General features: G+C 38.7%; 1 protein-coding gene across 1 annotated transcript in view; it reads left to right on the forward strand.

The window, feature by feature from the left end:
* Positions 1 to 25,529, forward strand: part of AFF2 (ALF transcription elongation factor 2) — a 338,660-nt gene that overhangs the window by 244,891 nt on the left and 68,240 nt on the right. Inside the window, exon 9 of the mRNA XM_058848030.1 lies at positions 16,651 to 16,688. Coding sequence (XP_058704013.1) covers positions 16,651 to 16,688 — 38 coding nt within the window. The remainder of the gene's footprint in view (positions 1 to 16,650; positions 16,689 to 25,529) is intronic.

The raw sequence follows: 25,529 nt of genomic DNA on the forward strand, positions 1-25,529 counted from the left end.
TTGCCTTGCACCCATTTTCCGAATTGACGAGCTATTTGTAAGTGTGTGTAAAAGGACCACATCAGAGCACCAACACAACTACGGAGTTTGTTTGCACTTTGCAATCCATTTATACAAGCCCACGTGAGAAAATTTAGTCTGTAAGTTTTTGTTCCAGTCAGAGAGTAAAGGGTTGGGAATTGACAGTAATCCAGTGACTCCCATTTGTAAAAGGGAAAGCCCTCAGCTTGTAACTGTAAATCAATACTGAAAGTTTCTGCACATACTTGGGATGTTAATGAAGAATCATTTTCAGAAAACTGGCTCATGTCATTCTCTATCCTTCCCACTTTATAAATATTTATGGATAGTGCTGTGAAAGAAAGCTGGTGAAATTCATTTTCTCAACATTCTTACCAGAAAAAAAAAAAAGTTTGTGTTAATTCATTTTTCATTTTACTTTATATATGCAATAGGCTCAAATGTTTAAACATCTGCAATAGAGAGGAAGGTAATGCTATAATTCAGCATAAGATCATCTGTCCGGTCTGAGAAATGTTAATCATAGGCCAATCATTCTTTCTTATTTATTTTTAAACTGCCTAAATGTTCTCCTTCAGCCTACCTCATCCATCCCTTAGGGTCATGCCGGGAAAGATTTAATTTCTGGTGAAAGTTGACCCCTTAGTCATACAAGTCAGTATTTTTAGCACTGGCAAGACTTGCACTGTCTCCTGAAGCCAAAGGGTCAAAATCCTGTACTTGTGGAATGTTATGCAAACATGGTGACTTATGACACCATCAGATTTGCAAATTTGCCCAAATGGGCCTGTAAAATGGCATTGTGAACCTGAGATGCCTAAAATACAGAAATGGAAATATATTGTCAGGTAGCAGTTACTGTTGTTTTCCTATAGTAATAGTTTTCTAGTGACTTAAGTAGAATTTACAGAGTTCCAAATTCACAGTTTATACTGCTAGGAAGAAATCCCTTATCACTGGTGAATCAAGAGGCAAATGCCTGGGCCAGGTTTGCTGCCATCAAATGAAAAGCCCTCACTGACTTGAGCAGATGTTATCATCTCTGATTTCAGTCCCAAGCAGTGTCAAGTGTCAAGATCAAGGCCAGGGGCTGCAGCCTAGGCCCTTCTGCGGTGGGGATGTGTCTGAGCTGTAGGAAGCCTCAGACTGCTCCAAAGCTCCATGTATCTTCCTAGTAATAAGTTCACAGCATAGGCTGCAGACCAACAAAAGAGCACCATAGGGACCATTCATGTAGTAAATTTTGTACTACTTAGAAATTTTTTATTATTTTTTTTCAAACAATCTTTTCAGTTGGAAAGTATCTTCTAAGATAGTCATGTCTTAACTGAGCAATACCAAGCTCACCACTGACCGCCCAATTTGCTGTCATCTATTAATTGACTGTGGTGGGTTTAGCTAAAATCCCCAGTGCACCTACCAGAATTATTTACTCATTTCCTGCTTTAAGATATGAATTAGGAGGAGGGCAAAGCAGGCTCAAAGCTTAAAAGGTATAAAGAAAACTTTATTAACAGAACTAAAAGAATAGTAACGATCAGAATAAAACCTTCAGAACACTTCTCCCCTCCTCACAATTTCTTTTCTTTGCCAATTGACAATATAGAGACAAAATCTGGGATTTTCAATCAGTTACCACCTCTACAATAGTCTTTCATCAGTTCTTGTAGGGAGAGGAGTTTCTCTCGCCGTGCCATGGAGACTTCTCCACAAGAAACAGTTCTCTCATATGGCTTCAATGTCACAGCGAATCAGCTGCCCAGGAAAGGAAAATCTGTTTGCCGTGTCAAAGTCCCTCCCATGCCTTGCAGCTTTCCCAAAGCTGCTTTCATGGGCCATGTCAACTTATGGGGTACTATTTTAAGGATGAGCTGTTCTAGCATAAAAAACCCCAAAAGTTCTCTTCTTTTATCTCTGGGAACAGAAGTTTTTCTGCTTCTACCTCTGGAGCAGAGTTTCTCATCTCTCTCTGTTCAAGCTTCTCATTAGATTACAGCTTTTCAGCATCCACATGCTCCAGCACGAGTGCCCTTTTCTCATGGGCTGCGGGTAAATGCTGCATCCCCCCCATGTGCTTCATGAATTCCAGGGAAAAAACAAAGTCTGATATATCAAACATGTATCTTCACCATAGCCTTACACAGTGAATTTCAGCCCAAGACCAAGGCATCTCCTCAATCCCCTCCTAACTAGAATTTGACTCCTTCTGACCTCTGTGTCCCATGTTGTTTTCCTTACGTGTCTTCACCCTTTCCTCTTCCTGATTCGGGAGAGAATTGGTGTTCGTAGGTTCGTTTGTTCTCGAGCTTTATCAACTGAAGCAGTTTTTACGGAGTTCTGCGGCGCTGAAAAGTTGATCTCATCCAAGCATCACGGAGATCGCTTGCAGTGCCTCTCGCTGCTGCTCACGGGGTCTCTGCCGACACCGTGTGAGCCGTGCCGGCCGCCGCCTTCACTCAGCGCTTTTCCTCATGCGGAGCGCCGAGAACAAGAAAAGCTGCTGCTGCCGTTTTTGTCCTTCTGTCCGCAGCATGGCTGCCTAAAAGCGGCTAAACAAACCAAGTTCATTGCGAGCCATGCTGAAGCAGCCACGGCCGCACGCTGCTCTTCTGGTTGCGTTGATTTTTCAGCCCCCGGCTGGCATGGCCCGGCAGCGCTGCAGGAAAAAGGAGCGGCGGGCTCTGCCGAGAAGGGGCCTGGCCCCGCAGCGAAGGGGCCCCAGCCGCCCGCCAGGACGGGGCCCGGTGCACTCCCCGCTGAGGGGCTCGGCAGCCCGCAGCCAGCAGAAAATCTCGGCCGGGCCGCCTGGGGCTGGCCCAGCCCGGCCGCGCAGGCCACACGGGCCCGGTCCCACCAGCACCCCGTCACCTCTTCAAAAGCCAGAAGCCAAGAGAACCATTTCTCGGCCTTGCCTGTCTTTAAAATGTGAATCTCACAGAGGCGGACCTAGCTTCTAACAGTTTAATAGGTTGTCAATTCTCAGAGCTCGCCAGCTATTGGTTTTTGCTAAGGACAGAGGAAGCTCTTAGCAGCCCCTCTCAGGAAAATAATTTCCGTGGGTGGCTTCTTCCTTTCTCACCAAATGTCAATTAATGCAAAACCAGCACTGACCTATATCCTTAGGGATTCCAAATAAAGTAACTGGATACAAGTACACTGAGAACATTTCTTAAATGCCCTGCACTTCAAAGCAACCTTCAGCTTTCTTGTGTACCCCACATAAGTTTGGTTACATCTCTTGTATTTGTATTACAAATAGGTCATAGACAAAATTATACAGCTCACAGCTTTTTAGGTTTCCTGAATGAATGACTGTAAGTGTCTGCCTTTATATTTTTAGCAGGCTAAGGCTTTGCAATACCAAGCAGCAGTATTCTGCTGCATCTCTCACCCATTCTAACCTCAGCAGCCTCTGCCACATCTCTTTATGGAGAGGGGATTGGAAATTGGAAGAAAGGTTGATCTGGCCAACAGGTCAGACACATAAACAACAAGAAAGTAACTTCAGCTTTTTCAACATAAATATTTTGCAGTCAAATGACCATAGTTATTCAGGTGCTCATTCTGGCAGGGAGAGAAAAGATTAAAACTCCCAGCTCAAAACCATTCTAGTAGTTTATGCAGCATTTCTATATGGAAATGGAATCATTGTCTTTACAGTCCTTATGATTTTTTCTGCTATAAGCCTGCAGCCAATGTAAAGCATTAGCTGACATTTATTAATTTTTATTCAAAAAACCACAACACAGTATGTAATAATCAAGTTTGTTTCCTTTATTTCTACTTTAATTTTAAGGAAATAAAAATTCTTTGGGAGCAGTGGTCAGTAGGGAGCCCTAGGATTTGTCCTTTGAGAATTGCTATAAGCCCTTCAATTTTTACAGGCTAGTAGTGACACTGTAAATAAATGTGCTTAAATGTACTTGGATATCAACTTTTAGTGAAAGTCTATAGTATGTGGGGAGAGTTCGATCTATCAGCCCATGTTGTGAGACTAGCAGTAGTCTATTTGTCAAGGTGGAAGATTGTTAGAAATTTGGCTGAAATGCTCTTCTGTTTTCTTCCCTCTCTCCTATGAACAAGCACCCTAATTTATGAACTGCACTGCATTTGCTCAGGGGTCTGTGAGCCTCATACTATTTCAGGTGTTACAGATGACCTTCTTTTTCTCCCCACTGCTGAGGAGGAGGACAACACACAATAGCTCCAGTCAGTCATGTAACTGAGAAGTTGAGCTTCATTTCTGGATAGAATAGGAACTACTAGGTTGAAGTCAATGGAAGATATTTATTCCATAGATAGCATCAGCAAGACTGTTACTGATTGTGCTGCTTAATTTTGGCATTTCCTTTTCAAACAGAATTCTGAATAACTGGAAATTTCTCCTAAAAGTTATAAACATGATTTGGAGAACCCTTTTTAATGTATTGTATTATATTTGTTTTAGTTAAGGCACGCATGATGATGGCCTAGCAACATATCACCAAGAAAATTATGAAGAAGACTGTACACTTTAATTTCACCCCAGAGGGCTTAAGAGGCTTCAGCAAGTGAGAGCTGACTGCAAATTCAATCTCCTAGTGTGAAACTGCTGCAAATTACATGAAGTTTTGTGAGCTCTTTTCCTTTCAGCCTTCTGGCAGCTGTGGGCTTGATGCAGAAATTGTTGAGTGAATTTCTTTGGGCTGCGACCTGCAGAAGGTTCAGTGAGATGTTCATTGCAAGTGCCTTCAGATTTCTGATCTGTAAATCTTTGGACCATGTAGGTCATTGCAGCAGAGTGTGAGGCAAGTTACAATCACTCTGCTCCAGCTGCAAACTCCTGTTACCACCATCTGACCCTCTCAATGAGGGGCTGCATTTACCCACCTGCATCTTACACATGTAAACACAACCACAGCACCTCCAGTGCAGACACTGTGGAGCTGGCCATGCTGTGTCCCATAGACAAAATGCTGATTCTTATGTCTCATTGTGAGTGATTTGGGATTAAAGACACACAGAAAATGATGGGCTAGATCTGGAATCAATTTTCATTTACAGCTGAGAAGCAGTTATTGATGCTGCGCTCACAGTTCAATAAAAGATCTAAAGATACAGACCTTTTGTTTCTCTTTCAATATAAGCAGCATAATCAGTGTCAAATGTTTTTACAAAGAAAATTGTATTGACAGTTTTATTAAAATTGCTATCTTTAAAGTTTTAAGTTATCCACAAATTGACCTACTTGAATGGTTTTTAAATGTACACTGACCAATCCAATAGATTTTTATGTCACATATTTATAACATCAGGTACACATCTGTTTAATGTATTATTTGAGAGGTACTGTTACATGTAAGCATTGTCTGGATTGTGGTGTTGTTACTGAGAGGAGCATTGGCACATGCATCAGTATTGCATTCAGTATGGCACAGGATGTTCAGAGTGGCTACGAGAGGTACAATCAAGGCAGATGACAGATGTGTTATTAGTAAAACCAGGAGATGACAAGGCATTTCAGAGATGCTAATGTTAACACTTTTCTCAGAGGAAGGACACAGCTTTTTAGATGGCTTTATTACTCTGTTTAAAAAGTACATCAGAAATTAGGAACAGTAGTGAAGATTTTTAATTAGTAGCTCAGTTCAGGTGAAAGAGCTTAGATAAAACACAGGTTAGTATTTTTGTTCTCTAAAACACCTCTGTATAATTCAAATAAGCTTTGAGCTCAAAGACATCCAAATGAGTTTTGCCTGCATACAGTATTTTAAGTAGCTGTGGTGTACCCAATTTTCTTTAACCAGTTCCTCTTTGTTCTTCTGCCTAAGGAATAGTCTTGTTAACCTTTTAAATGTGTACTTAATTTAAAGCACATTGCTAGTGTTCTGTGTGTTTTTGAACCAAAGAAACTTTGATACTAGTTACAGACCAGCTCCATGTTCAGTATTTTGTGTATATAGTGGTTTCGGCAGAGCAAATCAATAAGATGTTTTTCTTTGCTACTTGATTTTTTTTTCTTCTCCCCTTAGTGATTGTCACTTTTCTGAAAATCCACAATACATACATGTAATCCATGGCCCTGCTCTTGTATTTTACATAAACATAATTCTTTTTTGCTAGGTTAGTATTAGGTAATTAAATTCAAAATTTCAGGCTTTTTTGCTGAGTCTTAAAAGGTAATCAGCCATAGGCTTAGCTTTGAATTCTTGTAATACATGCTGAGCTTTCAGTGCCTTTATTCAAGTTAAATTTTTTAGAATTTATGAAGTTCTAAGGCATAATATGTCTTCATCGTATCACGTAAACACTTTTTAAAGTGCAACAGTGATCACTTTCCTTGTAACAATAGATATCCTTACCTGTTTTATTTTTTCCCATTTTTCAGCTGGATCATGAACAAGCTGTTTACCTCCCCAAGGTTTCTCTATATTTCCATTTACTTTGTTATCAGCAGAAAGGCTGAAGAACAGCTCTTCAGTAATGACATCAATACTGCACACACAGTGAGAGAGGTCATCTTGTCAAAGCTATAGAAAAATCAGATGGATTAGGATGAAACTAGGTGCAAAATAACTTTGATAGAGTCTTTTAATGTAAACAGTTTATCTGTCATTGCATTCCATTGAAATCCCAGAGTGGTGCAGCATCAGTTGTAGCCACAGCAGTGTGTGTTTGATAAAGAGGACACACTCCAGTGTATAAGATTTGCAGTCATGCTTTATAATTGTAGGGAAATGTTTTCATCAAGCCATTAATGAAAACAGAAGCTATTAGGATAATACAGTCATTCTCCAACCTTGTCAGTCTCTAACCATGAAAAATCTTTTCATGGATATATGTCCCTTCTTGCTACCTCAGTCCATTTTAATTGTTATTCAGATTATTTTATTGTGCACAACCCTGGCTGAAACAACAGTATATCAACTGTGTAAGTTAATACTCCAGCTTTGGTTAGGTAAATCTTTAATACTAAGAGATTTGATGACTGACATACCTAAGCATGATAGTGATGTAGGTTCATATAATTTGTTTATTATCAGCAGAAGTTTTCAGTAGCCACCCTGAGATCTGGGCTGAGCTTTCTGCAAAAAGCGTGGCACACCACTAAAACACACAGTGTTATCAAAAGCTTTCAACTTGTTCAAATTCACATGATTCAAAGTCATATGTATTTTTTTTTCACACATTGTTATTGTGGAGGTCATCTGTCAGTGAGGAAGGGGATTAATACAACCATCAGGAAAAATGGTTGCTGTAGAGCACACAGGAGTACAGATCAACAAGAAGGACTTTGCCCCTACAGCTTGCAGCTGTGCTCTTGCCTGGGCTCTGGGGCAGCATCTGCCCGGACCAGCACAGGAACTGGAGCTCCATCCCTCCCACTGTTTCACCTTTTCCAAGTGTTTCCGTGGCTTGACGCTGGCAACTCAGTGTCAAAAACCCTCCACCACAGTAAAGAAAACTATAGAGGAAAAGAAATGCTGGCAGGCAGCCCTAATGAAGAGGGAATGAAATGCCTTAGCTGAAAAGTTTTACATGATACATCTTCAAGAAGCCTTCTCTCTGTCTGTCAAGTAAGCAAGCACTCCATAATCCCCCAGCACTCTAACAGGGGCTGTTCTTGGGTTCACTTCTGCCACCAGCTTGAAGCTACCAAGCTCTGTCAGCCCCCTGTAAGACATCATTCCTGTGAGAGAGAAACTTTAGAACCCCTGATGCCTCTGTCATTACTTAAATAGAGGTCGTTTCTCAGTACACCTGTAAGAACCTGATGCTGGAGATCTGCCAGTCTTTTTGGGTTGGGAGAGAAGACAGAGATGAGGCTTCCAGTCCACAGGATGGGCCATGTACTCTGTGCATGCATGGTCGTGCACACAATATTTTGTAAAGGAGTCTTTATTATAAGCATGAGGAAAATATATTTTACTAGAGCCTCTTGCTCTTATGCTACTTATGCAAAAGCCGTGTAGTGTTTTGGCAACAAAGCAGAGGCAGCAGCAAGTCAGAGAATTGATCAACCCCAGCACTGTTGTTGCTAAGAGAAAAGCCAGCCTTTTCCATACTGTCCTGTAAAATAAATTTGAAGTCTGTGATACCTGCAGGCCATCTCAGTGCTCAACACTCACTAATCTGACCACATAGGACACATTTATCTTCCTTTTCTCCCCAGAAGGAGAGTGGGATTTTTATCATGAATGTCTCGTGAAGCATTTTGGTGAAGAAAGTGTCTGGTTTTCTTACAGTGGCCATCTGCAGCATTGCTCTTCTGTAAAAGCTTAAGCGGCTGTTTATGAGCTTCAAAATCTGAATTCCTGGGGTTTTTTTTACACCGATAGAGGGTAGTGCTGGTGCTTGGTTTGAGAAAGGGAGGGTTGCAAAAGGCTGAAGGAGGGACTCATAGGTGGCCAGAAAAAAGCATAAAGTAGGTGCTGGAAAGGTCATGATAAATCCAGTAATTAGCCTCTGTCAGTCAGAAAAGGGAGAGAAGTGAAAGTTGATCTCTCCTGGAGGTATTCCAGAAAGAGAACAGTAATGAAAGCTAAACACCTTAATTTTTCTTAGGATGAATTCATCTGCCACTGCAAGGTTTGCTGAGGTTGTAGGTGCTCTGTTCTGTGCTGGCAGGATGAATCTTTCCAGAACAGATCTCTCTGCACACAGGGACAGGTCAGGACCACAGTGTGACAGTGCAATTGATTTGAACAGGGTGCTCTCATGGAGAGTGTTCCTGCTTTTCAAAATTACCAATTTCATGGCAATACTATTAAGTGTTAATTTTTGGAACTGTGCAATTTAGTAATTGGCTAAGTCACCTGAGCAATGCGCTGAATCAGACCAAGGTCAGCAAAGTTATTTCATGGGTGTTTATCTCTGTTGTCTCTGCTGTTTATTTATAATACATTTAACATTAAGTATAGATCTAACGTTCACTATAAATTAAAATCCTCAAAGTCTTCATTTCCTGCACAGGAAACAAAGGGGCACTTCTGGTACTCAGTGACTCTGTCCTTTTGCTTCTCAAGTCTAGGGAACTATTCATTTACTTAAAGCAGGGAGAAGACCAAGAGTAGGTTGGAGTCCCAAAGAAATGAGGGCCTTTATCACAAAGGGAAACCTAAGGGGATAAACTGCAAATGAGCAGGGGTACAAGGGCTTGTACCTTGAGGTGTCTGCCTGCCACTGTGGCAGAACAAGTGAACACTACAAAAGTGAAAATCAGGCACTCTAAAACTATACCTCATACAGACAGTGAGAGAGACCTTAATAATAAGACCACAAAATATCAGCACTCTTCAGATAAGTTTCAGGGATACAAAGGATGGTTCTCCTGCTAGAACTCAGAACCTTAGTAATACACAGATTGTGGTGACTGCCTGAAGCTGGACAGTAAGGTCACAGGATATTCTTTGAAACAAGCCTTCCACTGCTTATTCCTTGAGGGAAGTTTGGGAAAAACTTTTTGTTTCTCTTAGAAAGGATTCTTGACCTTTTCTGTGTTTCTTCTGCCTCTTCAATTTTTTAATCATATGATTAACATGGTGAAGTACAACTATGGTGTAAACCCCGCAAGGAATGGATTTTGTTATTATTTGTTAGCGTTTGTTGAAATAAACACACATTTTAGAAAAATCATCAGTAAATCAGACAATGACAAATACTGAGTTTTAGTTACCAATATATCTTTTATATTTTCACAATAGGATTATCATCCACTAAGCCTTGATCATTTGCGATCAGTTTATAAAAAATGAATTTCCAGGAAATGGTGTTTCAAACCACAATTTCAATGTGGATCTTTTTTCTTAAAAATGGACCATTCAGTAGCGTTTTCCAAATTTCTGTCACCAGAGATGTATACTTGTTTTCCAAATAAAATAATTCATATGGAAAATCAGATCTAACTACCCAGAGTTCTGTTCTCTGCCATAGTTGGTACTGTCAAAGCATTTAAATCTATTAGGTTTTATGAGACATTGGTTAGCATTTTTAAATTAACTTGACAGTCACAGAATTTCAGGGTTGGAAGGGATCTCAGGAGATCAAGTCCAGCTCCCCTGAGAAGGCAGTCACCTTCTGAGTGAAGAGTAGGTTACAATGGTTCATAGGAATGCAAAAGCAGTATTAGTAGAATTTGTAATTATTACAATTATTACATATTACAATTTCTCCTTTGTTGAATTAAGGACTCAAAATTAGTACAAATAGCAGCTTCTCATCAAGAGCATTTTTTATGGGAAAGGAAGGCACTGTTTCAAGCCTCTTTTGACAAGGTACATTAGTACTGAAGTCCTAAAATTAGCAAACCCAATACAGGAGTTATCTTTGCAGTAGGACCACTCACTGACAGATAGCTGTAACAGTTTCTGTTGTGAAGTTCACCAAAGACACTGAGTAAGCTGACATCTGTATGGCAAAAGCAACAATGTTCACAGTATCCACACTGGCTAATATAAAGCCACATTAGATATGTCTACACCGAGCAGCTAAGCACTCTTCAGACTGCAGTATGTACTCAGTGCGTGTGTAGCTCTTTTCTTTGTTTAAAAAAAAATGTATAGAATAGTTCTTCAAGAATTGGAAGTGGCCAGATTTGTGATTTGTTATTGCACACTTTCTTAGTTTGATTTATACCATTAGCCTCATGGAAAACAGGGATTTGAAAAAAAAAAAAAAATGCTGATAGGAGCCCAAATATATCTGTGTTGTTGCTCAATTAAAAGCAGTTCATGTTTGTCAAGGATGAAGGTGACTCCTAAAGTGCAAACAGACTCGTTCCGATTTGGTCACGGTCTTTTTTTTTGTTTTGTTTTACCCAACCTCCACTGCAACAATTAAAACAAAATTTGCAGTATTTCAAGTACTCCTGAGCATCTCTCTGTGAAGCCATGAAGGTTACTGCATTGCTCAAAGCAATGATGGGGAGCTCTCTGTAGTTCATACACAGCGAGGGCTCAGTGAACCATTCTGATTTGCAGATACCACATGCTTGATGGCTTGATATTACAAAAAATGTTTTTTGGCTAATCCATTCCACACATTTGAACCCTGAAGGAAAAATACTCATTTTTAAAACTGTGAGATGAGGAAGACAATATCTTCTCCATTGTTTTTGGTCCTAGATACAGTAACATTCGGCTTTTTGTCCTCGAGGTGAGACTGACTGGGAACATCACACACAGAATCTCAAATGCAATGTTGCCAACTTCATGTCAAAGGCAATTAAAAAGAAAGAGATACAATCTCCTCTGTTGACATTAGGGGACAGGTAGAGGAGAGTGAAGTATTTAATTTAATTTCATTTCCCAATGAAGTAAAGAAGAAAAAAAAATAAGGAACACAGCACACATATTTATACATACACATACCGGTCCTTCAGGCCTTGGATTTTGAGTTTCTGATTCCCAGCACAATTCTGGATGGTTTGTTTTTGCACACAATGTTCCCCTCCTCCAGAGGAACTCCAGCTATATTTAGCACTGACTGTATCATCAGACAATCAGACCACAGCACAGTCAGTAAGTTACGGTTCTCGGTTGGTTACTTAGGATCATAGAGAAGGCATTCTGCATAACTAAGGGCATGGTATAACTTCCAAAATAAATTCTAATTTAGGAGGACATATAAACTATATATATAAAATTCAACTAATGTGGAAAGTATCTTTGTTTTTACTGTAATGTTGAATTGAGTCTCTGAGGAGTCTCTTCTATATCCACCGCACAGGAGAAAAGTGTGGTGGATTGTAAACTTACTTGTGTAGTCACTTGGCTGTTCACCCAAGCAGACAGAGCTAGTTAGAAACTGGGAAATAAACCTGCAGCAGCTCATGGAAAAGGGGGAAAAGTTTGATCATGAAGGCCTGGCTTCTTCTGCCAGCACATTCAGTGGCATGAAGTGTCATCTATCTCACCCTAAGAGATGCTTTGAGGTTCAGCAATTGCCACCTTAGCTGGCTCACCAATGCTTCTGAATCAAGAGGGTGACAGGGCCTTCTTGTTGTCTAATCTCACTTTCTCAAAGTCAAATAGTTTTCTGTGGAAATTCTGGATTTTCGGTTTTGCAATGGAAAATACATATTTTGTTTGGATAGCAGACATTTTGCCTTTATCACTTCACCAAAAATATAATTTGCATTTTGAAGATGCCAACTCATTTACCTCATTATTTTTGAGCCATCCTCTTGTCAGTTCATTCATCTCTCCTTTGTGATGTAGGAAAGTTGTACCAACTGGAATACTTTTCCTGGTTCATTCAATCCAAAAGCCAGTCAGTTAATTGATAGTGATGAATAAAAGCATCATTTTCACATTTTTCAGTCCTTGATCACATCAAGAAGTAGTTTGTGTTTATTCCCGTGTTTAATCTTTTGTGTAATAATTAAATAACTTCTAACAAAATAAGTTTATGGGTAAATCCACACTATAGAACAAGTACAGCACAGTGCAGATGCTTCTTCAGCTAATGGTAAAACAACTAGCACCAAAATCAGGTGCAGAGGTAGGAGTCATTCACAGCTACAAGAATCATAAACATTCCTGAGAAAAAATTCTCTTATGGATGAGACTGTGTGTCTTACTGCTTTTCACACAGTCCTCATCTTCCTTCTTATTCAACACTGGAGTCAGCTGTTGAAATAAGGTCTTAGGGAGCAGAAGCACAATTATTGAGAGGCCATAGTTATTTAAAAAAAAGAAAATCAAAAGAAAATTACAAATTAAAGTGGAAGAATTGTCTGGTTCACTTTGACTTCCATTTTCTAATCATCCTAAATAATTTTAATGCATGTTTTCAAGCTCAGAATTAACAAAGTTCCCATGATAGAATTCTCCTAACACACATTGAATATTGCATTTTACCAGTCCAATTTTATTCCAATCTTGGCAGCAGCATTTTTCACTCAGGACACATATATGGGGGTTTAGGGACCTGCCACCTGTTCTGTTTCTAGATGGCACTTTTAATACATGAAGTTTAGGAGTCATTGTGAAGTTAAAACCAGTTTCTTACTTGTAAAGGCCTAGGAATATAGGATAAAAAAAAAAAAATCCTTAAAACATATTTGTCTTTGAAATATCTTAAATTAATAATCAAAAGCTTCCATCAAGTCTAAAACAAACTCAGTCATGAAGATGAGAAACAGGAATTATTAACTGAGTAGTGAGGCTGATGGAGGCTCAATGAGATCATTTTGTTCAAAGATTAAAGGCTATGAACACTGAAATAGTTGAGGAGGATGGCTACGAACACATCTGACTAAAGCTGCTAAATTCAGTAATGATCAAAAGTTAATTATCAAAGCAGAGAGAACTACTCAACACAGACAATTTGAGTCAATAGCTAAGCAACCGAGAAAATAAGTAATTTGGAAGAAGTATTTTCCTATAATGAAGTTATATAAAAGACGTACATTTCAAAGAAACCTGCCTAAAACAAGACTGCATTCTTCCTGATCAGAGAAAAATAATTAGCTCTAATTGACAGACCTGCTGCACACCAAATATTTTCAAACAATATGTTTTTGCATCAAAGCTTAATGTGTAGAGTTACTCAATGTCACTTTGATTTTGCCTTCCTTTATCTTCTGCCACTGGGCATGGTCATGATACTGCAACAATTATGCTTTGAAAAATGAATGAGCAACACCTACAAGAAAAATAAATGCAGAAGGACAGATCCCGCATTTCTTTCTCAGATGGAATCCCTAACATATTGTGTGCTGTGTTTAACATCACCATGATCCCACTTAAAGTTAATCCTTTGTATATAGGAGATGACCAATTGACTGATGATCCAACATTAAACTGGGCTGCCATGTAGATTAATCCAAGCACTTGCAATGGTTTTTCAGTTTTGTATAAGTAAGCATGCATGTGAAGGACACTTGCTTCAGCATGTGCCTTTCCTTAAGAGTTAGGAAAGTGCCTTTTTCTGCTAGCTAAGAAAAGAGAAGGTGGAAATTCTCCATTAAATTCTCCATTAAATCCATTAAAAATCTAGGGAAAGCTATGTGCTAGAATGTTCACAGTCCAAGAAAAGAAAATGTATCTATAATTTATCCTGAAGTTGCTACGTTTCTTTCAGGATAAACAGTTGTGATCAACATAGCTAAGTGGTCAAAAATCAAACATGCAGGTTTTAGACTCTGCTCTTTAATGTTCTGTGACTTTGACATTGCCAGTTCTCACTCTCTGAAATACCTTCATCGTCTTTCATGTAAACAGTTTAGCTCACACCATCACGCATGTGCTCTCCAGAATATATTCTGCTGTACTTTGTATCAGTGAACTGCATTATCATTATTTACTTGTAATCCTAGACACTTTCTGCTGTTTCCTCTTCTTTATCTGTATTTTGAAACCTGTTTTTGTGTAGTGATTTTTGAATAATTCAGGCAAAAACCTTGATTTAGGTGAAAGTTTCACATGTTTGAACTCAGAATTTTTATAGTCGAGCTATTTGGTATATAGAAGAATCAAGGAAAATGCCAGTCTACAAAAAAAAAAAAAAATTCTCACAATGTGGAAGAATGTTTATGAGCTTTAAAAATAATTTTAGTTTCCTGCAGGATGGGACTGAAACTTGGTGGGAAGCTTGGGAAGCTGAAATCCCATTTTTGATGGTGTTTCAGTTAATTTTAAATGAAGCATTTATGTGTTGCTACGTGTAGTTTATTTCTTAGAAAGTTTCTTAATAGCATGCTTCTGACTCTGCATTTGCACATGGCTGCTGAAATTGGGAGAGTTGGGAGAGAGCTGTTGGAAAGAGACACAATCACATTGTCTCACTGTTTAGGCAGGGGCCCCATTTCATCCTAAGCTTGCTTGAGAAGGCATAATTAGGCTTGGGTTTTTCACAATTACTTGTGCAATCAGAAGTTGAGCATTTCCTGAGGTTTAAGTGTTTTATTTAGCACCCCTACTGTACAATTAATATAATTGATTCTTATCATGCATTCTTTGATTTATTCTTTAGATGGAAAATACAATCCAAATGAAACAAACATACTTTGCTTTGCAAGCTGGGAGCCAACCCAGAGGATTGCTGTTGCATCATCCGAGATCTCACAAGCTCTCATTCTTTCTCACAGATTTTATACTCATTATTAGGGATTTCCATGGATTTAAACCCAGATATTACCTTTGCTATGATGGGAGGCAAAAGTGTCAAAACAGCAGGTATTTTTAAAAACTAGCCCCATCATAAAGCCCAAGACAAAATTCATTCTGGCAAAATTTGGAACCGAGTTGTGCAAATCCCAGAGGTTTCAAAAGTTCATCAGTTTTCATAAAGGATTTCGTTTGTCAAGGGCTTATATGAGCATTTTTCTGAACCACTAATGTTCACACTTCCTATGTAAGAACCATTTCATTTCCATCCCTAAGTATAGCAGAGGTTAAAGTTCCTCACCATAACGCTTCTCCGAAATGTCGGCAGGCTTTGTAAAAGTACCTCTGGAGGTAATTAGGCACTCAAACTTTCCTTTCTGTAATGGGTTTATGGATCAGTTGTCTTAATTCTGCCTTTCACCACTCTCTGTGCTTGTAATCTCACCAACCATCTGACCACTTTTCACATTTAAATCTATTACAGCCTTGTTCTGCAAACACCAGAAGGAATTCTTCAAAATGATACAACACTAGCTTTTTCTGCCAGTGATATTTCCAGCCCTCTTCCTTTAATTGATAATAAAAATAAATAACTAATAAAAAAATTATATATATATAATAAATATATAAATAAAATAAATTTAAAATATGAAAATAAATAAAAAAAATAAAAAATATATCGTTACCTATTCTGAACAAAACAATAGTGGGTAAGTTTGGTTCAGATTACATAATAATGCCAGAGAAGCATTAAAGGGAAAATCCTCCACTAACATCTCAAGCGGCTTAACCAGTGTGATAGACTGGTGCAGTTCTGCCATCGATGCCCCCAGCTGTGTTGCTTAGCAACATTTTAATTCAAGAAGAATCGAAGGAGATGAAATCCCTGTGGAGAGGGAAACAGAAATAAGAGGGCCGTTGACAGATGATCTGAGTTGTTTCTTCTAATATACTGTGAAGATCACTGGCTCTTTTCATGAATGATAAATGGACTGTACACAGATCAATGGGTTCAGCAATAAACTGGAAACAGGCTCCATGTCTGAGGTGGTGCAGGCCGAGAGGCCCAAAGATTTACTCATTTAGATGATTTGGAGTGTGTTTTCTCAAAGGTTTCACAAGAGGAAATTGATCTGAACATTTGGTCATCTCTTGCCCTTTTCTGTTACTGGTAAATAAAAACAGTTTTGGAAATGGAGTCCGTTCTTCCCTCTGTTTTTTCCTGTTGTTCTTGTTCCTGATAGGGACAGATAGCTTGTGACAAAGGGGCCAGACCTCAGAGTGGGAAATGAAGCAACAGCCCTGAATGATCATTTCCTAAAGACTGGTGGCCATTAAAAATAAACAAACCCCACTGATATCACAAACTCAGGCAGGAACATTTCAGACCCAGCACTATCTCTCTGAATGGTCCTACAGCCTGTGTCCCAGCTCTGGAATGTCACTGTGGGTGAAGAGCTTCCCATGAGCTGATGTTTGCTTGCTTTGGTGTGGCTCTTGCTTAATGATTTGTTTCCCCCCGCCCCTCTTGTGTTTACAGGCTGCTGAAAAGACAAAATTGAGAAACATTCCTGTAAAGTAAGTTATTTTCATATCCATTTGAAAATGCAAGTTTAATGACATCATTGTATACAATGACTAAAAATACAGTAAGAGCAGTGATGAAGGAGATAATAGAATTCATGTTGGCCCTAATCAGAGTAGTAAAAAAGGTCAGTATCATTGAGAAAGCTTTTGATTTCTCATGTGTCCCTAAAGATTGCATTCCTCAAGCTTCATCCAGTTTCCATAAATTAATGTGTTGTCTATGAATAGTTGCCAAATAATCACGATCATACTCTACATAGTGCTTCTAGCCTTGGGGAGGTTTGTACATGCTAAAAAGGTTATGATTTTTAATTGCAATCCTTGAGAAGGTCTGACGGGGGAAATAACTAGAAATGTGCCAAATAATTTCTAGACACATGGGAATATTTTGCACCTATGTTTCAAGGCTTTGCCATCCTGTTGATTAAGAGCTCTTTCTCCCTGTGTGTGTGTGTTTCTCTTACACCATACACACATGCATGTTTCTGCTCTTTGTAGCAGGGCTTTGTGAAGGATGAGCAAGCTACCAGGGAGCAATTTCAAGGGCATGTTATGATAAGTTCTTAAATCTTAGAGCACTAGCAGCAACACTCAACCATATATCATTGAATTAAGAAAGTTGCTGTATAGATGTCCTGGCTCTTTGAGAAAACGCATTTTCAATTATAGCTAACAGCATCAGTTATTCTGTTTAAATAATGAATACTCCAGTCCTAATGGGCTCTTATTTACCAATGAAAACACACATTTTAACTTCAGTAGGTTGTCATAGCAGTTTAACTACATCCCAGTAACTGTATATTCCTGTTACGGACAGAGTTCTTATTTTTATAGTAGTTTGCTGATCATGCTGACTTTAAGACTCTAGTGGGTTTGCGTTTGTAAGAATATGCACTGACAGGACTCCCCAATCATTGTGTTCTAGCTCACATAACAGAAGAGTACAGTTCTATTTGTCACTTGGATTCCTTCGTGTGTAGTCATTTATACCTTTTATAAGGTGAACACAAAATATGTATGAACACTCCTTGGAGTGATTAGGCAATGTGTCAGATGACCATAAATCACTCTCTCTTTAAGTTTCATTCAGTCTGATAAAAATTAGAAACAGGTTCCAGCAGGGGCCTGATGGCATGTGAAACTTGTAATAAGACAAGGGACCATTCTTGCCTATAGGGCTAGTTCAAATTCAGTCCAAGCTGAATTAAAGTCATTGTTAGCTGGTGGTTGTTTAATAGAGAGTGAAATGAGCTGTGTTTTCACTTCACATTATACAGGATCCAGGAGTTGCAAAGTGATGAAATTCCTGAGGAACAGCTCCAAAATAATAATTTATCATTCATACACTTTTTAATATATTTTGAATCAAATTCTCAAGAATGACTCAACTGAATTGTGTCTTGCCACTTAGAGATATTGAGCACTGCAGTTATTAAACATGTATGTGCCACTGATGCCAAATTAATCCACCAGAAAGATTTGGGGGGTGGGGGAAAAGGATGATTTAGGTTAAGTAATTTTTTATAGGATATGAGTAAGGGTAACATTTTGAGATGGAAGAAGACCAGGTAGACAGTCTCACTCTTTCCACCTACGCATGTGTATTTTGCCCTGTCATGTTTCCCCCAGCTGATTGTTTAACTTCTCCTTGACTATGTTCATGGTGGCAGCTTCGATTAGTACCCTAGGGGATCTATTATACATATTAATTACACTATGCATAACAAAACAGCTGAAGAATCTGCCTAGTTTTGTTCAGTGGCATGTAACTATTTAAGGTACCTGTATACAGGTATGATTGTACACTAAAGCTCTCAGGGCAAAAGAAACAATAGTGTCTTTTAAGATAGCAGTAGTAGCCATGGATTGCATTTCTGTAAGTGTCAGAGCCACACATAGTACAGCTTAGGCTTGGCCAGCTTTTAGTTGATGCTTTTGTAGCTCTCAAATGTCAAGGAGAATTTCACTTGAATTTTAATGTTCTTCAGCTATGCAAAATGAAGTTAGTAGCTTCCATTGTCATAAGGGCTGAAATTTGTACAGATTCCTTCTACCATATGTGACTTATCAGATACATTTTTAAAAACACATTTTTATTATTAAGACATATGTGATAGTACACTTCTGCAAATGTGAATTGCTTTTGGCTAAAAGCCATGCACTAATAAGTAGAGTGGAATCTAACTGCATTTGACATTTTCTATAGTATATATATTTTTTAACATAAATAAATACATATATATAATACTTGCAGTTGTTACTAGCAGAAAAAATTTCCTTGTTTTTACCTTATGCTGACATAGTTCTTGTGTTCCAAAACTTGAAGCAGAAATTAGTCCCTTTTAAAGACTGTAGGTTATATAAAGTCCTTGGACAGAGCCAATAGTGCCACCATTTAATGTATTTGTTTAGGAGCACGATGAAGATTTCTATAGAAATGGTCTGTTTACTTTTCATAATGCTCGGTTCATTAATGTTACTGGTGTAATGTTTGCTAGGAAGTGTACTGTTCTTTTATGTTCTTTTGAATCCCTCCAGCATTAAATAAAGTGGAAATACAAGGAAAGGGGTAAAAACAAGGAAGTAATCTTTTTGTAGTGCAGCAAGGCAGCCAAGCAGCTGGTTTCTCAATGTTCAAGTGTGTGTTGATGCTCAGACTATCTTGTGGGAACTTCCTGATGGCCCAAGTAGGTGCACTGACACATGGCTCCTTCAGAAAGAAGGCTTGGCTTAAATTCCGTGGTGCTTGTAGTACTGGCAGGCACTAGACATCCTCAGAATTCATTTTTATGTATTGGTAGCATCATCTGATGTATTGTTACTACTAATAAGCACACAGAAAATAGCTAAGAAATCTCTATGTGCAGAACTGACTTTTTCTTCCTCTTTTTTTCTTTTTTTTTTTTTTGTGTGTGTGTGTGTGTGAAAATAGTTAGCTTTTCCAAAAGCATAAGACCTTTTTCTGTCAGTGTATGACACCAAGGTGGGCCCCATAGCTGTTGAATCCATTATATTTAACATTTATGCTCTCCTCTTGTTATGTAAGGAGCATTTGCTTTCTCCTTTTGGTTTTATCCATGTTTACACTGAGAGTCTGTGGTACAAAAGGGATTTCCTGGATGTGAAGTCCTACATGCTTATTTACTTGCTGGTCCTTATCAAGCTGTACCTATCCCTGCATCTGAAAGAAGTAACATGACTTAAACAATTTCACTCTGTGGAGGGTTTATGATTTCTAAAGAGCTGTTACATGAGAGTTTTGAATTAGGGCACATCCAGAGGAATTAATTGTTTATATACTGTTTAATTAATAATTTATATATAATACTGTTATTTGATGCAAGAGGGGAAGAACAGTGATATCATTAAAACCCCACAATAGCCTTGTTCTCTGAAGCCCAGATTTCTTTCCAAACTTGTGCAGACAATGGGAGCTCACATTAGCATAAAACTTATAGGAATCATATCCATGTTGACTTGTAACATCACTTGTCCTGAGGTGGGTTGAGCTGCAGGATCCCCCCATATTGAGGGTAGTCCTCACTCTCAAGTGCAAATGCACTTGGCTTGGCAGCCCCTACATTAATGTGGACTGGAGGTTAACCAGCCCAGTGCTTTATCTCTGCCAGCAGCAGAAGGTTGGGGGGCAAAGAACAGCAATTACGGAGACTTTTCCCACCTTCCTGCACACAGTGTTCTGCACCGCCAGAAGCACACATGATGTGTTTAGGAGGCACCAATAGAGTAAACTCTCCATGCAAAGTCTTTCCTAAAATCAGTTTATACTTCCTGTCCCCACAATGTTGTGTCACATTGAGCACCATAGTGTTGGGAAAAACAGTCTTTTGTTTGTTTTAAACCATTTTCCTCAAATTTTCACTGTAATCCACTCAAGTAGTTATTCTTTCAGAAAAGAGCAAATGGTTAGTCACTGTTCTTCATCCTTGATATTACATCCCTCTGTTGTACAGACCAAGAAGTCTTCCTACTCCAGATCCACTAATAATGTGGATTAGCCCACCAGTGAAGTATATAGACACAAGGCAAGTCTCTTTGCAATTGGAAAGGAATACTCTATGTCTGCTGTGTTGTGCAGAGACAGTGTTAGGAAGATAAATGTGTTCTTTTCAGGTTTTCCATACAAAGAGATGAGTTATTTGCATGGCAATGCTCTTCTGACTACTGGACTGGATATAATGTCACTCTAAACAAATGTCCCAGATTACAATAATTTATGAAAATGGCCAGATGGATTCCTTGAGAGAATGTGGGCAGATGAAAGAATGATTTGGCTAAAACTTGATGTCATCCAACACTATGAAATACAAGGGGTTTGTAAGAAAGAAATTGGAATTTTTAAATGGGAAACAAATGCTACTAAGAGTGTAGTCATGTAGTCCATGAAATTCTGTAGAACTGAAAATATTGGAAGCAACATCTTGCTTCAGGAAAGAAAGCATTGCCTTCCTTGAGTGTCATTTATACTACCTTCTTTTATAGTCCCTTTTAAAATCTTCAGTAGAAAGTAATGGCATTTTCCCCAAACACCTGCATATGCTTAAATTTGCTGTAGTTTTAATGACTTCCAGATACATGTTTTGAGGTTACAGCTTGGGTTAAAATCCAACTGGTTTTTGTATTTTCAAAATATTTTTTTTCCATCAGCCCCGAGTTTGTTAACCAGCAAGATTTCTGGCGTTTATTGTCTTTTCCTGCCATAAAATTCATCTTCTCTGAAGGGCATCTGACTTAACTTGGTATGGTTTTCTGTCCCAACCATCATTGGAAATGCAATCCATTAACATTTGATATCTTGACATTTCAATTGACCTCTCATTTGCAAAGCGCAGTGGTATTTTTCATGGCCTTTTCATCCTTGATTATACATGGGATAGGAGTGCCTGTTTCTCCTGACTGCACTTTAAAAATATCTTTGTTTTACCAGCTGGAGTAGCATCTTGTTTTTTGCCTCCCTGGCTAGACCTTATTCTGCATGGAAGGTCTGAGGTCTAAGCAAGTCATGCAGAGCCAAAGGATTTTCTTAATGACTCACTAAGCAAGAGGGCGTGCAGGTCAGGCTCCGAGGGTCAGTTAATGTATGCAACAATAGCAGTAACCATAAAGAGATCTCCTGATCCCACTGGTAAAAATGCAGGCCAGTGGGCTGACTCTGAAAGTTGTTCTGTTTTTGACCAGACAGATCAGGCACTTATACCCAATAGAAGTAGGGAGGAGGCAGCATGTTATTGGTACACATGCAGCTCCTGCATAGCAGGGTGTCTTCTGCATTGAGGGTCAATTTAAATTTGATATAAGAAAAAAGTTTTTAACATGAGGATGCTGAAATACTGGCACAGGTTGTCCAGAGAGGTAGGTGGTGGATCCCTCTTCCTGGGAAACGCTGGAGGTCAGGTTGGACAGAGTTATGAGCAACTTGACCTAGTTGAAGATGTCCCTGCTCAGTGCAGGAGGGTTGGGCCAGATGACCTTCATAAGATCCTTTCCAACCCAAACTGTTCCATCATTCTGTGTGTGTGTGTGTATATATATATATATATATATATATATATCCTTATGACCTGTGGGCCATGGGTACCTATGGACATTTGTCTATGTGTACAGGACATTTGCTAAAGGACTTAAACCACTTTTAAAGAAACAAGAAACCCAAACCTGCTATAACTCATTCTCAGTAAAACTCCCAAGCAATTCCACATGCCACCTGTTTATCTCTGATTTTAAATCTTCCTTACATTTCTCTTCAGACTATTTCTGGCAAATTACCAAAGCAGACAGCACCAATTCAATTAGTTCTAAAAATCCATTATAACATAGTGCCTAAAATGCCTGCCCATATTCATTCCTTGAAGAAATCCATTCATATTTGTGTTTTAATACTTTAAGTCTAGCATGCAAAAGCACTCAAATCCCCAGCAGAAATCCAGGAAAAACCCGCTTACAGGCAATTATAGACAATGTTCTTTAGCCGCCGATCTTCCTAGTCTGTCCGCTTAAACATCCTCACAGGTTCAGTGATTGGTCAATGGGATTGGTTTATTGCACCAGCAATAAAGCCCCTCCAAAATTTCACAAAATCCTCAAGTGCCCCAGACTCTGCCAGCTGGGCCCCATGGTGGAATCTGTACAGACCCACCATACTTGCAGTGGGGTCAGCACCTGCAGTGTCTCTGTGGAACCAAGAGGCACAGCTGCTGCTGAGCGGTGAGCTTTATTTAGGGCTGCATTTCCTCAGCAAAATGTGAACGCTAGAAATGTTGGAAAGGATTACTTTACTCTGAGAAGTTAAAGGTTAGTGTTGGAAATGGATTATAGAACTCCTGCTTCTAAACTGTTTTCAAAGAAATGCACATATTAAATCTTTTCTGATGATATTGCATTAATCCTTAAATACTGATTTTTATGTAAATTTTGACTCTTGCAAAGCTCTGACAATTCAGCTATCCCCATGTGGTTTTATCAGAGCTCAGTTTCTCCTTTAGATCTTTTTTCCTTTTTGCAGTACCATTTGCTTTATTCCAAAGTCATCACAGCAGCTAGAAGATGTAGTACTTTAGACATGAAATAATAAGTCTATTTAATATTTTACCTTTATTTTCTGGATATGTTCCTCTGACACATCTTGTTAGATAAATTTTTATCAGTCCAAAGGATAACCACAGTAGGGCTATTTTTATTTCTAGGGAAATGATGCATGATAACTACTGGCAGGACCCAAAGCAATAAATCAGTTCTGTTCCAACCACAGAATGTATTAAAAGTCTGTAGCCTGTGGTAATAAGTTATAATTTAGTTGACTAGCAGTTTGTTTGGACTTAAAACTGTACAAATGAGTCACATTGGCTAAGTTCTGAGATATAAAACAGGTTGTGCTTTATTAAGATTTTCAGCTACCACCACAACAGGTACCTGGAGAGAGCACGTTTTTCAAATGGGCACAATGCACTTTTATAGTGAAACACTTCTGATTTGATTGCATAATTTATAGGAGATGGTTAAATTCCCACATGGCCTGCATACTCCACAGCATTTGCTTACAAGACAATGAGAAGGACAGAGCCTGAGAGCTCATTCATCTCATCTCTTACACATCTGAATGCACACCATCAGTATCGAGATTTGCTGGCTGTATCCAGCCATGAGACACCTCTCAGCTACTAAGGTGGTCAGTAGCCATCACAGAACTTCAGACACCTGGAGAATCCTTCTGTTTGGATCCTTGTATTTACAGAGACATGTATATACTAGTCGATCAAGGCTAATCATGCATTCTGTGAAGTTTGTCAGAAGTCTTGCAGCTGATAGAAAAAAAAAATATTTTCATTTTAATTGGGTCGCTTTTGTTATTTTTCAAAACATCTTTACACCTTCATTGTGATGCTTGTCAAGATTAAATTTAGGTCCATTTTTAAAAGTTCTGAAAAAATGAAAGTTAGAGCCAAACAAAACCTTATTTTGCCTGACTTTTTGATGGGAAAAAAGGTTAGTTAATGTCAATTTTTTTTTCCAGTTTTAGCATGTTGATCAAAGCTCTTGATCAAAGAAGCACCCATTTGTTCCTCCTCACTCATCCTGTGGTTTTGATAATTTTGGATTTTATATTTGTCTTCCTGGATATTATTTTTAATTTTAAATTACCTAGCATTTATTCAAACCATTATTCTGAGTGTCTGCTTTGGGCATTGCATCAAATAACAACTGTTTTCTAAATACTTGTGATATTTTTTATACAAATGCTTTAAAAATGTGCTTCCAGTATTGCAACCAATCAACAAATGGTAGGAAAACTGGAGTCCTGATATAACTGGGAGAACCTGTGCTGCTGGTTTCAGTTCAGCTGGCGGAAACCAGCATTGGAACCAGCATTCAGATACCCCTGAATTTCGCTGTTACACCATTTTTGTGTTGCTGGAAGATAAATAACCAGAGCAAAACTGTTATTGTTAGAGTATGTATAAGACTATGGTTTAGTTAGATTCAAGCATGTTCTAGACATTCTCCAGATGAAGATCTCTGCCTTGGAGAGCTTGGTAAGAGCCAGTGGATAAAGCTACAATGCAGTGGGATTTCACTGTATCTTGAAGCTGTATTGTATCTTTGAAATCTGTGGGCCTATGTCTGCTGTCCTTTGGACCGTAAAACTCCACAAATTTTACTGGCGTTTCTCCTATTTGTCCTTGATGTGCAAGGGGACAGTGAAGTTTCCTTTTCTTTCTGGCTTGTGGCCTTATGGTTATATATCTAGTAGGTTTCCTCTACTCAGCATTATCAAGAAAACAGGACTGAGTAAACGTGGTCCTCCTTATCACGTTTTAAAAAAATCTGATGCTATACAGAGAAAATGTCCTTTACTTCGGCAGTGAGTAAGTGAAATAAAAGGAAAACTGTTGTCTTTCAAGCATTTTTTTAAAAAATACAGCTACAAAAAATAATGATCTTGTTCTAAGTGAAAGAAGTAGAAAATAATTCCAGTCATTTATGATCAATGAATATGAAAGAAAGGCAAAGCTAGATAATGTTTCAGGAAATAACACTGCTACAAGGTTAATTTTGCCTAGTACAACATTTCCTAGTATTGAATTGCCTGATATACTCCCTCAGGGATTGCTCCTGCGCTTGCAATAATCGAGGCTGATTTTATTGGAAAATCACCTCTGGATGAAAGACATACTCTAGAGAGAACTTTGCATGGGTACAAATAGGTTTTTGGTGCCAGTGCCATGTTGCCCAGGCCAGCACAGTTATAGTTCCCAATCTGTCTGTGCATTCAAGCAGCAAATTCATTAGCAGCCCTTCTGGCAGGATAGAAAAATA

Source organism: Poecile atricapillus, chromosome 12 (assembly GCF_030490865.1).
Source record: "Poecile atricapillus isolate bPoeAtr1 chromosome 12, bPoeAtr1.hap1, whole genome shotgun sequence".
NCBI lineage: Eukaryota > Metazoa > Chordata > Aves > Passeriformes > Paridae > Poecile > Poecile atricapillus.